The sequence below is a fragment of the Sminthopsis crassicaudata genome, chromosome 1 (assembly GCF_048593235.1).
Source record: "Sminthopsis crassicaudata isolate SCR6 chromosome 1, ASM4859323v1, whole genome shotgun sequence".
In the NCBI taxonomy this organism is placed as follows: domain Eukaryota; kingdom Metazoa; phylum Chordata; class Mammalia; order Dasyuromorphia; family Dasyuridae; genus Sminthopsis; species Sminthopsis crassicaudata.
Window position 1 is genome coordinate 512008152 of NC_133617.1, and position 16128 is coordinate 512024279.

Genomic DNA, 16128 nt, shown 5'->3' on the forward strand with positions numbered 1-16128 from the left:
TTTTGGTCAGCCACTAAGAACAGTGATAACTATTTTAAAATATAATAATCATTCTTATCTTGCTGGCATAGAAAAAAAAAAAAAGAAGAAGAACAGGCTGAAGGTCTTAGTTTGCTGACTCCTGGCCCAAGGGTATATTGTTCAAAATAAATAACTTTCAAGAATGTCTAGTTCCTATGCTCAAAAAGTTATCTAACTGTGCATACCCTTTGATCCAGCATTGCTACTCCTGGGCTTATAACCCAAAGAGATCTTAATGAAGGGAAAGGGACCTGTGTGTGCCAAAATGTTTGTGGCAGCCCTTTTTGTAGTGGCCAGAAACTGGAAACTACGTGGATGGCCATCAATTGGAGATTGGCTGAATAAATTGTGGTATATGAATATTATTGTTCTGTAAGAAATGACCATCAGGATGATTTCAGAAAGACCTGGAGTGACTTACATGAACTGATGCTGAGTGAAATGAGCAGGACCAGGAGATCATTATATACTTCAACAACAATACTATATGATGATCAGTTCTGATGGACGAGGCCCTCTTCAACAATGAGATGAACCATATCAGTTCCAATAGAGCAGTAATGAACTGAACCAGCTACACCTAGTGAAACAAGTCGAGGACTTGACTATGAACCACTACATAGAATCCAATCCCTCTATTTTTGTCCGCCTGAATTTTTGATTTCCTTTACAGGCTAATTGTACACTATTTCAAAGTCCGATTCTTTTTGTACAGCAAAATAATTGGACATGTATACATATATTGTATTTAACTTATACTTTAACATATTTAACATGTATTGGTCAAGCTGTCATCTGGGGGAGGGGGTGGAAGGAATGAGGGGAAAATTTGGAACAAAAGGTTTTGCAATTGTCAATTCTGAAAAATTACCCATGCATATATCTTGTAAATAAAAGGCTATAATAATAATAATAAAAAGAATGTCTAGTTCCTTAGCTGTATACATTGGGTTTCCCTTAAAAAGTACACGTACACACACACACATACACCCCAAAATCTACCACAGCAAACTAATCCCACTTACAAGTAGTGTTACATTAATGTGGCTGATTCTCACTTAGTTGGTGTTAAATATTTAATTTTCAATTTAGCTGTCACATTATACTTGTTTTGTCTAACATGTTTTGAGAAACTCACTTATTCCTACTAATCAGTTTTAATTTTTTTTATCCTATAAGTACGTAAAAATTGAAAAGATAAACTGTCCTAATAGATAGAGTGATGGTCTGGGGATCAGCCAGCCCTGGGGATCCAGTTTCATTTAAGACATACTACTATCAGCATGACCAAAGTGACTCTCAGTGCTTCAACTAAACATGAAAGCCTTTGAAATACTGAACACTATGATATGTATTAGTTAAGAGAGTTCTCAATGGGAGAGTCCCTACCCCCACAAAACCACAACTTCAGACTAAAAAATTAAAATAAATCCACCCACAAATAATTTTAGCAGCAGTTGAGGTGATGATTAAATAGTACCATCAGGTTTTAATTTGGGCTTTTTGTATGTGTAAGAGAGAGAAGGCCAGACATCTCAGTAATTTCAATGCAGGGATATAGATCAAAAACTGTAATTTCATTAAAGACGGTGATGTGAAATCCTTTGAGGTTAAGTGACTGCACCAAGGTAATACACCTGGCTAAGAATGACACAATGAATAGCCTGCTTCCACATTTATTAGATAAGCACCCTTTCCCAAGTTCCTACATGTCTCTAAATCTCAGATTATCTATGAGTAAAAAAGAATGTCTGTATCAAAAGATTAAAGTGAGGGTCAAATGAGATAATCAAATGAAATAATATTTAGAAAGTTTCAAAAACGTTTTAATGTAATATGTAAAATAGAAACCATCCAATATACATTCCTTTCCTTCTTTTCATCTCCAAACCACCAGACAACAGGTCCCCTATTCTCTCTTTTCCAATCTAAAAATGAAGCCTTTTGAAGCAAAAATTAGGAGGCCATAAAACTAACAGAAGTGTACTGATAAATGCTAAACTACCATATAGGGAGGGAGGAAGGGAGGGAAGGAGGAAGGAAGGGAGGGAGGGAGGGAGGGAGGGAGGGAGAGAGAGAGAGAGAGAAGTTTTAAGTTTAATTCACCACATTACTAATTTTTTTCATTACTTTCTTAAGTCAGACCATAAAAATAAATAAATCAAGCCTGATTTACTAGTAGTTTTAAAGATTTTGTGAAATGTGAATTCTTCAAGTACAACTAGTTCTCCCAAGCACAACCTGGAGGACATCCCTTTTCCTTACTCCTTCCCATACTGTCCCAAAATAGATTCTTTCTTAGAATCACTCCTCCATGGTTATAACGCTTTTCTCAAAGCAGGGATATTCACTGTCTCCCCCAGCCTTTAAATAAACATTCACAATACTCTACTATCCCCTCAAGCTAGCTATCATAAAGTGTAATACGTATTAGCTGGAAAAAAGGAAAATAATTTCATTTATTGATACACCATATATCATGTAATATTATGTCCTTTTGCTACAATCATAATTTTTATGCAATTTTACAGTTAAATTCACATTCTTCATCATGAAACCTATATTTATCACATCGGATATTAAGCATACTTTTGGTCATTTCTCAAATTCTAACTTTAATAACAATTTCTTCCCAATCCAATGAAGCAGATTTATCTAAATTTCTTAATTTTTGTAGCATATGTCATAGTATTGCATCTCCATTTCAGGATTTTGATAACACCAGATTATGCTTCTAAAAATTTCAATATTATTTATCAAGAAACAGCTGGTAGCTCAATGGATGGAACACTACAGCTGGGATCCAAGTCATCCTCAGACACTTCCTAGTGACCCTAGACAAATCATTTAACTTTTGACAATGCTTGACAAAATGGACCTACTGCAGAAGGGCATGGTAAACCACTCCAGTATCTTTGCCAACAAAACCCAAAAGAGGTCAAGAAGAATCAAATGTGATTGAAATGACTAAGCAGTAAAATTTGTCAGAATTCATCATCCCCAAAAACATTTGTAGGAGGAATAATTATCTTTAAAAGTATATTGAAAGGGGCAGCTAGGTGGTGCAGTGGATAGAGCATCAGCCTTGAAATCAGGAGGACCTGAGGTCAAATCTGGCCTCAGACACTAGCTGTGTGACCCTGGGCAAGTCACTTAACCCCAACTGCCTCAGTGGGGGGGGGGGGGGGGAGGAAAAGGAAGAGGAAGAGAAGTATAATGAAGACACAATACCTTTAGAATAGTCTTGAATGAAAGTTTCTTTTGTAAAAAATACTATCCTCTCTCTCCCCAATTTTCAGTATTCCAATTTTAATATGGACTTGTCCATAATTAGGTTGTTGTTTTTCTTCAAAAGAATGATCAGAAGCTGTTTTTTAAAACAACTTTTCCAACTTAAAGAAACATATTAGAGGAGCCAATAATTCCTTCTGCTGCCAGGTCCCTCAAATGATCTCTGCTTATTTTCTGAGGATTAATTAGGCTGTTTCACAGAAACGGTTTGTCAGTTCTTGGAATTGTTTTTCCTTTTTGATAAGAATGTTCCTCTGTGCTTCAGAGAAATGATGTTGTTTCATTGTAGGCTTGAATGATCCTTTCAATCTTCTGCAAACCAGCAACTGTCCTAATATATCTTATAATTACTGAAATACATATTTTTAAAAGTATTTTATTTTTCTAAATACCCGGAAATATCCGTTTCAACATTCAATTTTCTAAGACTATCAGTCCTGAATTTTTCTCCTTTTCTCCCTCTTACCTAAGCATTGTCTCCTGAAGTGTACTTTTAAGAGCTACAAGTTTTTACCTGTTTCGTTGAAGTAGCTAGCAACAATTCTTAAAAACCAGAGTTAAAAACAAACTAAAGATGGCACACACATATACAATATTATGGTAGAAATTTTAGCACTCAGTTGACGGATTATCAAAGGTGGTAAAACCAGTTTAATCCTTTTCATCTGATCAAGGTCAGACATATTCCACTGAGCATTGGTAAAAAGCCCACAGACTTGAATTACTACAACAAAATGAAGCCGATATATCAGAATTGTCTGTCCCAACTTAATTTGCTGGTACTCTAATATATCCCTTCATCTAAACTCAAAGCCCTCCATCATTTCCCTCCCTCTCATTTCCCTCCCAACTTTTTGCCATCTGACTTCTGAGTAATCACTCAAATGAAGCTACTTTCGCCCAAACTAAACTGACAAATCCAATGGTTTTTCTCAATCTTCATCCTTGACCTCTCTGCAGCATAAAAGCCCATACTCTTCCTTCTAAATTTTTTGAGGTTTTTTTAAAATTAATTTTATAATTATAACTTTTTTTTGACAGTACATATGCATGGGTAATTGTTTACAATGTTATCCCTTGCACTCACTTCTGTTTCGAATTGTCCTCTCCTTCCCTCCACCCCCTCCCCTAGTTGGCAGGCAGTCTCATACATGTTAAATATGTTATAGTATATCCTAGATACAATATATATGTGCAGAACCAAATTTCTTGTTGCACAGGAAGAATTGGATTCAGAAGGTAAAGATAATCTGGGACGAAAACCAAAAATGCAAACAGTTCACACTCATTTCCCAGTGTTTCTTCTCTGGATGTAGCTGATTCTGTCCATCATTGATCAATTGGAACTGAATTAGATCTTCTCTATGTTGAAGATATCCACTTCCATCAGAATATATCTTCATACAGTATCGTTGTTGAAGTGTATAGTGATCTCATTCTGCTCATTTCACTCAGCATCAGTTGATGTAAGTCTCTCCAAACCTCTGGTCATTTCTTACAGAACAATAATATTCTATAGCCTTCATATACCATAATTTACCCAACCAGTCTCCAATTGATGGGCATCCATTCAACTTCCAGTTTCTAGCCACTACAAAAAGGGCTGCCACAAACATTTTGGCACATACAGGTCCCTTTCCCCTCTTTAGTATTTCTTTGGGATATAAGCCCAGTAGTAGCACTGCTGGGTCAAAGGGTATGCACAATTTGATAACTTTTGGGGCATAATTCCAGATTGCTCTCCAGGATGGTTGGATTTTTTCACAACTCCACCAACAATGCATCAGTGTCCCAGTTTTCCCACATCCCATCCAACATTTATCATTATTTGTTCCTGTCATCTTAGCTAATCTGACAGATGTGTAGTGGTATCTCAGAGTTGTCTTAATTTGCATTTCTCTGACCCATAGTGATTTGGAACATTCTTTCATATGAGTGGAAATAGTTTCAATTTCATCATCTGAAAATTGTCTATTCATATCCTTTGACCATTTATCAATTGGAGAATGGCTTGATTTCTTATAAATCAGAGTCAATTCTTTATATTTTGGAAATGAGGCCTTTATTAGAACCTTTAACTGTAAAAATGTTTTCCCAGTTTGTTACTTCACTTCTAATCTTGTTTGCATTAGTTTTATTTGTACAAAAGCTTTTTAATTTGATGTAATTTTCTATTTTGTGATCAATAATGATCTCTAGTTCTCCTTTGGTCACAAATTCCTTCCTCCTCCACAAGTCTGAGAGGTAAAATATCTTATGTTCCTCTAATTTATTTATGATCTCATTCTTTATGCCTAAATCATGGACCCATTTTGATCTAAGCTTGGTATGTGGTGTTAAGTGTGGGTCCATTCCTTCTAAATTTTAACATTATTGTTCTCTCTCAGTTCTCCACCAGGCACCTGTTTTAACGGATTTTTTTTCTATTTTTCTCAGTTTCTTTTCCTGGAGTAGACTTCTACAGGCGATCTCTTCTGGTTTTCTTTTCTTTGTCCTCTCTCATCAAGACTTTGTCAACCTCAATGGCTGTAAACATCTCTCCAAGGATGACTCCCAGATATATAAATTCAGTCCCAGACTTCCTCCCAGGCTCTGGCAGGGTATCCTATAAGCAATTCAAACTCAAAATGTTAAAAATAAAACTCATAAAACTTTCACTGTACCCTTCTACAGTGTGCTAGGGAAGCCAAGTATTTTTAAAACCTCAATAGCTGTAAACATTTCTCCAAAGATGACTCCCAGAGCAATTTGGAACTATGCTCAAAAAGTTATCGAACTGTGCATCCCCTTTGATCCAGCAGTGCCACTATTGGGCTTATATCCCAAAGAAATCTTAAAGGAAGGAAAGGGACAGCCCTCTTTGTAATGGTAAGAAATTGGAAACTGAATGGATGCCCATCAGGTGGAGAATGGCTGAATAAGTTGTTGTATATGATGTTATGGGATATTATTGTTTTGTAAGAAATGATCAGCAGGATGATTTCAGAGAGGCCTGGAAAGACTTACATGAACTGATGCTAAGTGAAATGAGCAGAACCAGAGATCATTGTACCCGGCAATGGCAAGATTATACAATAATCAATTGTGTCTCTTTAATAATGAGAAGATTCAGACCAGTTCCAGTGATCTTGTGATGAGAGTCATCTACACCCAGAGAAAGGACTGTGGGGACTGAAGGTAGATCACAACATAGCATTTTCACTTCTTTTGTTGTTGTTTGCTTGAATTTTATTTTTATTTTTCTTTTTTTCCTTTTTTGATCTGGTTTTTCTTGTGCAGCAAGAAAATTTTATAAATATGGGTGTCTATATTAGATTTGCATATATTTTTACCATGTTTAACATATGTTGGATTACTTGCCATCTAGGGGAAGGGATTGGGGGATGAGGGGGAAATTGGAACACAAGGTTTTGCAAGGGTCAATGGTGAAAACTTATCCTTATATATGTTTTGAAGATAAAAAGCTTCATTAAATAAAATAAATAAATTTAATTTAATTTTAAAAAAAGATGACTCCCAGAAATATAAATCCAGCCCCAAGCTTTCTCCCAAACTCTGGCCAGGATATTCTATAAGCAATTCAAACTCAAAACATCCAAAACATAACTCATTATCTTCATTGTACCTTTCTAATTTTGTCAGAGGTTTATAATCTTTTATTAAATACCTATTCAATTGGCTAGGGAAGCCAAGTGTTGAAGAAGGCCTGGAATCTGATAGACTCATCTTCCCGAGTTCAAATCTGACCTCAGATAGTAGCTGTATAACCGTGGGGACAATTCACTTATCTCTTTTTGCCTCAATTTCCACATCTGTAAAAAAGGAAATGGCAAATCACTCTAGTAATTCTGTTAAGAAAACTCCAAATAGGTCATGATTGGATGATGACGAAGATAACAGGGGCCAGGGACTGATGATACAAAAAAAAGCAAAAGACAATCCCTTCCCTAGAAGAGAGTTCACAAAAGAAGTGGGGAGACAACATGCAAACAAATATGTACAAATAAATTATATACAGGATATATTTTGGCAGAGGGAAGGCACTAGAATTAAGAAGCATTGCAAAAGGCTTCTTTTAGAAGGTAGATTTTACTGAGCTCAGAAGGAAGTCTGGGAAGTAGGATTGACAAAGAGGGAGTGCATTCCAGGCCAGGGGATCAATCAGAGAAAATGCCCAGAGAAAAGAAATAGAATGTTTGTTAAGGAAACAGCAAGGAGCTCGGAATCACTGGATCAAAGAGTTGGGGGGGGGGGGGAGATTTGTAAAGTAAGATGGGGAAAAAAGTAAGAGGTGGCTAGATTAGAAAAGACTTTGAAATGTCAAATAAGTTGATGCTTAATACGTGTTTGCTAATTGACTTGATCTTATTTCTATCTACACAAAAACTCCAGTGTTTGACTGAATCTATTTACAACCTCTTACTACTTTAATAGCCTTCTAATTAATCTCTCCACCTCAAGGTCTTTACCCTCAACGGTCAAAATTGTTTTCCTAAATCACAGATCTTAACTGTGTCACTATTCTCCTCAAAAAAACTCCAATTCTGCCCAATTATCCCTAGAGGAAAATATATTTTAGCTTTTAGGACCCTTCATATCCAGCCTCAATCTACTTTTCTAGATTTACTATTTTTTTAAATTATAGGCAAAGTGACCTTTTCTTGCTGTTCCTTGCACAGACTCTCTTATCTGTTCTCCACGTCTTCACTTGGTTTCCTATAACTAGAATACTCTATTGCTTCCCCTCCCTCTCTCTCAGAAAAGCCTTTGGTCCCTCTTCAAGATTAGCTCAAACATCCCCCTTTTTATCTATGAAACCTTTTTCAATTCCCCTCTCTCTTCTCATGCTCCTTAGCTCTCCAAACCACCCAATTTTTACCTTATATAAACTGTGTACAATTATTCCTGCATAATATTATCTCCCCGATAGAATGTCAATTCTCCTAAGAGAAAGCCTTCCATATTTCTATTTTTGTATCCCTACAGCCTAGCATAATGCTCCGAACAGGAGGGTTCTAAATAAATCTTGAGTAATGTAGAATTTGGTATGCTCAGTAAGACTTAGTTATTGAGTCAATTGTCTTTATTTAAATAACTTGTTTCAAGGAAGGGTTTAACTGGAGACAGGGAACATGGGGAGGGGCAGTGAAAAATGATAATCTAAAAATAAAATGGCAATAATATATTTTTAAAGATTCAGTAAATTTTTTAAAAGGGAAAAATAAGAAAAGGGTAAGTTTCTCCACATCATGGGGTAGCAATGTGATATTAACTAGTAGACTGAGGCTTTGGGCAGACAGGACATGATAGAAAGATTGTACTGGCTATCTTGTCAGGGAAAGGAATTATAAGAAGTGAAAAAAGCCACAACAAACCCCACGGATGGTTTCTCCCACCAACCTCAAAACCACCCCTTCAAGGTATCAACCAACATCTGTCTTACTTCACAACTATATGAATCCATGACATTTAGTAAAAAGACAAGAATTTTTATTAGCCTGCAACCCAAAAAGGCAAACATTAATTAAATCCTTCAAATGAATAAAATTTGAAACTTTTCAAAGCAGATACATAATACTTCCATCCCCTTATCCAAGAATGCTTAGTGAGCCTAAATGAAACAATTTAATTGCATAAGTTTTGAACAAGTTCTTGTCTGTCACACAAAGGCAACTTATTGCAGTGCATACAATCTTTCCAGAGAGTGATCAAGTTTCCAAATTCTTTTGAGTTAGAAAATAAGCAAAAAATGATCACAAGAAATGTAATCATAGAAAAAAAAATTCTTAGGGAAAAAAAAATTAACTATACCAATCTACCTGAAATAGCATTTTAACAGTAGTGTTCTGATTTCAATCAAAATTATACAGTAATCTGTTCCCTTGTTCCCAAATAATTGTCTTGGCAATATTTCCAATGTAGTTCTATACAACACTCAAAATTGAATTTTTAAAAAGTTATATACTATACATTCAAAAATCTTGGCTTCCTTCAGTCTTTCTCTTCCCCATACAATCCTCCTTTAAAAGTTGCTCAATTCTCAAGATTCTTTTACTGGTGAAAAATCCTGCAGACTGGAATTCAGTGGCAGGAGAGAAATACCTGATTGTAAGGAAATATCTGATTGTATGGATTTGTTTGTTTGTCTGTTTTAAGCTTTAGGCAGATCGAGTAATTAAGTTCTAAAGTTTTCAATTAAGTCTGAAGACAACCTCTCTTTACCAAAACAACAGCTGACATTTCCATAGGGTTCTAACGTTCTCAATAGATTGTCAACATCCCAGGGAGGTATTTTTATTTCTAAATTTAATGATGGAGAAATTGAGATCCATGGGGTGACTGGCCCAAACTCACAGGCAAGAATGTTAAGCAAAGGAGGGTAGGGCAAGTCGTATACGCCACTCGCCTATGTAAAATAATCAGGCCAGGATCTTCCCTAAACACACAGAAAAGTATCACAGTGATTACAGGGGGAAAAAAAAAAAAAAAAAAAGTTGAGCAACAGCTTTCTGGAAACCTATTACGAAGTAACAAGTTTCCGGAAGATTTTTTGGAATGTGGCTCATAAGATGCCCTTGAAACTCTCAAAAAACTTTTTTTTTTTTTAATTGGGCTAGAGAAAATGAAAACTGCAAGAAGACACAGCCAAGCAAATCCCCTTTACTGAACCACTCTTTTTCTTAGGGGCAATCAATGAAAAGTCTAGTTAAATCGAAAGAATTTCAACTGCTTTCTCTGCAATTTCTGCACAAACATTAGTGTCCAGGTGATTCAGACTTCTATCTAGCGCGGACTTCTGGAGTTCCCTTAAAAGAAATCAGCTCAAGGTCTCTGAGACACTTTTCCTTCCTCCTTAAAAGGTTTAGGAGAGGGGGATGAGAAAGACACACTAGAAAAGAGGTGAGGAGGGAGAGGAGGAGGAGGAGGAGGAGGAGGAGGAGGAGGAAGAGAACGAGGAGGAGGAAGAGGAGGAGGAGGAGGAGGAAGAGAAGGAAGAGGGAGAGGAAGAAGAGGAGGAGGAAGAAGAAGAGGAAGAAGAGGAGGAAGAAGAAGAGGTGGAAGAGAGGAGGAGGAAGAAGAAGAAGAGGTGGAAGAAAGAGAGGAGGAGGAGGAAGAGGAGGAAGAGGGAGAGGAAGAAGAAGAGGAGGAAGAAGAAGAAGAGGAAGAAGAAGAGGAGGAAGAAGAAGAAGAGGTGGAAGAAAGAGGAGGAGGAGGAAGAGGAGGAAGAGGGAGAGGAAGAAGAAGAGGAAGAAGAAGAGGAGGAAGAAGAAGAAGAGGAAGAAGAAGAGGAGGAAGAAGAAGAGGTGGAAGAAAGAGAGGAGGAGGAGGAAGAGGAGGAAGAGGGAGAGGAAGAAGAAGAGGAGGAAGAAGAAGAAGAGGAAGAAGAAGAGGAGGAAGAAGAAGAAAAAGAAGAGGAGGAGGAAGAAGAAGAAAAAGAAGAATTAGAGTGGGAGAGGGAGAGAAGACAGAGACTGAGGGCGGAGAGAAAGGGGGAAGACAGAAAGACAGAGACGGAGAGACGTCCCAGCCACACCGGCAGAGCTTTACTACTACAGTCCCGATGTTTGATTTACTGTCCTTGGGAAGGGCCCTGGTATTTTTGAGAGTAGGCAAAACAATAGCAAAAACAAAAAACACCAAAAACCGACTGAAAAAAAAATGTAAAAACCCTGACCCAGCAGCCTTGGGACGGTCACACTTAACAGACGGAACTCAAGAAACAGACGGAAAAGAAACTCGGTGGGAGGAAAACGGGTTCTACCGCGGAAGCCAGAACCGAAGGAGGTGTCTGTCTACACTGCCAACCTCCACTCCCCAGAACCACGCGCGAACACGCGAAACTTGTGTGAGCATCGCCTCCAACACCCGTGCCCGCGCGCGCTGTCTGGGTCCCACTCCCACCAACCGGGGAAGGGCAGGGAAGCCCTGCAGGCAGGAGTTAAGTTGTGCCCTCACATTCACTGATGTCTGTCGGACACACACCGAGAAATCCGCCCGCGGAGGCAGGAACGGGCGACATGGGCGCCCAGACTATAGGATGGAGTTTTGCAGCTAGGATTAAAGTTATGTGGGGAAAATACTTTCCGTCTCTGTCCCTGTCTCTCTCACGCACACACGCGAGAAAAGCCCGAGGGCCAACGGAATAGAAGAGGGATGGGCAGAAAACAAGGCTAGGGGAGAGCTCCGCGGCCGGAGCGCGGGGCGATCTGCACATTGCCCCGATCACGCGCACGCCCTCACACACACGCCCCGCCCGCCCCCAGACCGCGGGCAGAGCCTCCTTTCGGTCCAGCCTCGGCGAGCCGAGCCCGCCGGGTCAGGCCAGGCGGAGCCCGGGACTAACAGCCTCCCTGGCCTCTCCCAGCGCGCCGGTCTCCACGCCCTCGCCGGGACTTTCCCCCGACGGCCCCTTGCAGCTGGGGCGGCCGCTTTCCGGCTCGCCGCTCGGCGTGAGGAAAGGAGAGAGAGGCTGCGAGTCCCGAGGAGAACGGCGGAGGAGGGCGGGGAGGAGGCGCTTACCCAGCAGCGGCGAGGGGTCCGGGCAGCTGGGCAGCAGCCCCAGTTTGCTGGGCGGCCCAGTCTCCGTGGTCTCCGTGGCCTCCTCGGGCAGCGGCGCTTGGTCTTCGGCCGGCTTCTCCAGAACCGCCGCGGCCGAGGTTGCCAGCGCCTCCCTGGCGACCTCCGTCATGGTCATGGGCACAGCGCTGCGCCCCTCCTGGCTCTGCTGGTGCTTGGAGAAGAGCTGCAGGACGTCGAAATCCCGGCCCGACAAGTAGTAGAAGAGCGTGACAAGGAGATGCAGGGCGCAGAAAACCACGAGCAACCGGCAAGCCTTCTGCAGGGACTTGCCCGGCATGGCCATGCTCCCGAGCAGCTGCTCCTTCATCCTGACGCGACCCCCTCCCCTCCCCCCTTCTTAAAAGCGGGGTGGGCAGCTTGGAGCCGCCGGCGAGGGCTGGCCAGGAGGGGCGGGAGCGCCGCGGCCGCCAGGCTCGCTCGGGAGGAGGTTCCCGCTCTCTGAGGCCGGGGCCCCGCGAGGACCCGAGAGGAGGGAGGAGGAGGAGCCGCGGGGGAGGGGCGAGACTACTCCAGAGCCGGGCGCTTCCTCTGGAGGAGGGGGCAGAGAAGAGGCGGCGAGGAACTAGAGCGGCTGGGGAGGGCGGGGCCCAGCTGGGGGCGGAGCTTGGGAGGGGACGGTTCGGGAGGCCTTCTGTTCCCCACCTCTTCCCAAGTAAAACCTGCAATGGAGCGGGGCTCTGTCTCTGCAGCTCCTAGTGCTACCGGAGGCGTGGGTGGATGCCTGGGCTGCGAGCGCCGGTCAATAAACATTTATTAAACACCTGCTATTTGCCCGGCGAGGTGCTGAACGTGGTCGGGGTGGAGGGCTTGGGCCCCGGTGATTGTTACAGTTTTGTCCCGTGTGCATCTAGCTTGTCCCGGCCGTTTACGGGGTGTCTCCCCCTTGAGTTCCTTTAGAGCAGGGGCTGTCTTTTTCAGGTCCGCATCCCCCGGCAGTGAAGTACTTGACACGTTTGCTGACAAAAGCAATAGCCGAGCCCAGATTTCGAGGAGCTCACCCTCGAACACAGACGAGAACGGTGCAGGATAAATCGGCTATGATCAACAGGAGGAAGGCGCGGGCACTAACGGGCCCCGGAAAGCTTCCGTAGAGGACCCCACAGAGGAGAGGAGAGAAGATTTGGGAGAGGGGGAGGGGAGATTGTGAAGAACGCGAACTTCCACTGAGGAGTTTAGACTGGAGCCTCGAGGGGACAGAGCAGGCACAGGAGTGTTTTGAGCTGGGGGGGGGGAGGGGTTTGACGTGGTCGGCGCTTTAGGAAAATCACCTTAAGGACTTGGGGGTAAGGAGACACTTGACTTAATGTAGGTGTGAGACGGGAGAGGGCTTGCCAGAGAGAAGAGGAAGCTGTGCGTGCCAGTGGATGTGCTTGGCTGGGCGCTGCTCTAGAGTGAGGGCGGGGTGTGTGTGCGTACGTGCCCCGCGGGTCACTCATCTGGTCCCGTTAGAACTGGGCAACTCCGCTGCCCCTGCCTCCCGGCTCGGCGCTTCCCCCGCCAGTCCCGCTTTTGCTTTCTTATTGTCTCCTAGGCGCTACGTCGTCCTCGCCGGATGGTGCTAGGGGAGCCCAGGTGCAACTTCAGCGGCCCGGCGCGGCGGGCGGGCTCGGGCTTGAACCTTGGCAGCCGCTTTTTAGGGCTCCTGTGCTCTCCCCCCCTCCTCTCCACTGGCCCCTGTCCCTCCTCCCGCCCGCCTATAGCAGCCTCTTCCGAGGCAGAGTGCCTTCCCTAAAGTGAAAAAAGCCGGCCTGAGCTCCATGAGTTTCCTTCCTCTCCGGCCTGGGCGGGGAGAGGAAGGAGGCGGCTAACCCGAGGGGGAGAGAGTTGGGGCCGAGCCGCACAGGGGAAGCAGAAGGAGGGGCCCCTGGCTAGGAAGCAGCAGTGAGGCCGTCCCGTGTCAGCCGGCCAGAGCCGTGCTCAAGGCCACTCCAGCGGGCCGCTAGTTCCTCGCTCGTACAGGGTTTGGGTCCTACAGGGAAAAAGCAAAGTAAACTTAGGCCGGCCCGGATCCCCAGGAAACACGCCGGCAGGAAGATCATCCCCTGGTCCAGGCAGGAAGGGCGAGTTCCGCCGGCCCGCGGGGATCATTAACCTGGGGAAACTCTCCGAAGTGAGGGGGGAAGGAGTGTGGTTACATTGGTAGCATTTACATACCGCTTTCAGGCTTACAAACCCGTTTGATCAGTTTCTCAAGACTGCGAAGACTGGACCTGAAGCTGGGGACTTCCTCTCTCCCATCGGATGTTCGCCGGGAAGAATGCTTATAAGTCTCTGCAGAGAACTGGGGAAATGCCCCCACCGCGTTTGGTCCCCTTCAGGCTTCCCAGTGGATAGTTGGTCCTACAGCTAGATGATCTCAGGGCCTACATATTCCCTATAAAACTTTTCAAATGAATCTCCAGAGTTTTGATGTGCTTTTTTAAAAGTCGAGGAAGGAAGGGCTGGGAAAGAAAGCAGAAGGAATCCTCTAAATTCCTTTTGTTTAAGTTTCTTGGAGGCAAACACCAGTCCCTGCCTCTCCCCTTCCCTCCCACCCCCAGGTGGGGAGCAGCTCTGATTCAGATGAATAACAGACAGTTCCAGTCTCTGGGGTTTAGTTGTTCTCTGTCACAGTCCCAGCCACTATGCAAAAAGCTCTCCACTTTGGACTGAAAAAGCAAGGTTGCCTTAGAAACCAGCTAGACCCTAAAATGTGTCCTTATGGGGGAAGGGAGAGAAACCTGGTCTGAGCATGATAAGATGGCCAGAGCAAAAAGTAGTCAAGAGATCTTTCCCTAAAACCTCCAACTGAAGATGCTGGATCTGAAAATACTGAGGTTCAAGAAAGTTTTAGGTATCTTCACGTAGATTAGAGAGTTCCTGATATGACTTTAAAAATAATGAATTTGTTGTCACAATTATGGAAAAGGAAAAGAAAGCAAATAATTTTATCCATCCTAAATTATTCATCTCCAATGTCTTCCATATACATGTCCCAAAGTCTTAGTGCAGTTAAAACAGAATACTGTACCTTCAGACTTTTGGACACTTTGTGTGTGTGTGTATAACATGTCTATTTTTGTAAGCATGTTTAAGTGCATGTTTATATGCATGTGTGTATGCATAGAGACGGTCCAAAGCCAAAATTCTTAGTTGTGTTGAGCCAGCTAACAGAAAATCCTTATTTTAAAAAACGCACTTTATCTTGGAAGTTTTAATATTGATGACTGTAGCATAAAGAACTTAATCCTTCCCTCTTCTAGGATTGTAAATAGCTTAAACCCTGGTTTAATTATCCCTCTGGGGCCTCCTCTCTACCAGGAAAGGGAGAGGTGCTCTGTGAATTTAATTTGCTTGAACCATTACTTCTTGTTATGGATGACTGTTTTTGTTTTTATTAAATTTATCTTTCAATGGACAGTTGACAATAAAAAGGATTATGCTACTGAGTCATTTCTTTTCCAAATCCTTCTATCCATTCTCTCAAAGTAGTTTTCTTCTATCCAGACAAGTCCAGTTCTTTCCCACCATTTACCTGTATTGTTCTTAGATTCAATCTAAGAGCATTTATTAACTGCTTCTTACTGTATGTGTGCCTGGCAGGGGCAGCTAGGTGAGTACCCAATCTAGTCAGCAAGACTCATCTTCCTGAATTCAAATCCAGCCTAGGTTTGCGGATCCAGTCAAGTAAGTCAGTTTTGTTTGCCTCAATTTCCTTATCTTTAAAGCTTGCTGGAGAAGGAAATGGCAAACCACTCTAAAAAAAACCCCAACAACCCCAAATATGGTCAAGAAGAGTAGAGCATGACTGAACAACAACAAATGTGCTGGGCATGTGCTAAGTGCTCAGGATATAAAGAAATTATGGAAAGAAGAAAGGAGCTAAAATCACTTGTCAGTTTAAATTTAGATCGTTATAATATTGTTGATTTCTTAGCTGTGCAACTTCTCGATAATTTCTTCCATAATTATTTCTCTAAACTATACAGGTTAGAGATTTAGAACCTTTAGCTAAAAACCCATTCCTTCCAAATTTGTATTGCTTCCTTGCTCTCTGTAAGCCTTTCTTATGAATTTTTTTTCTCTAATACTCTTCAGGTTTTGGAAAAGGCTGAGGAAATTAGAAGAGCCCTTGGAAACGGCCTTTATGGCTTCGTGTGTTATTACTTTAATTTCTTTCACTATTTCCATTGTAGCAAGAGCTCTGGGCTAAGACCTTCAAAGTACTCCTGAGTAAGCTCATAGAAGGCCACACAC

General features: G+C 42.4%; 1 protein-coding gene across 1 annotated transcript in view; it reads right to left on the reverse strand.

The window, feature by feature from the left end:
• Window positions 1–12395, reverse strand: part of B4GALT1 (beta-1,4-galactosyltransferase 1) — an 82977-nt gene extending 70582 nt beyond the window's left edge. Inside the window, exon 1 of the mRNA XM_074281605.1 lies at window positions 11833–12395. Coding sequence (XP_074137706.1) covers window positions 11833–12199 — 367 coding nt within the window. The 5' untranslated portion in view covers window positions 12200–12395. The remainder of the gene's footprint in view (window positions 1–11832) is intronic.
• Window positions 12396–16128: the final 3733 nt, after the last annotated feature.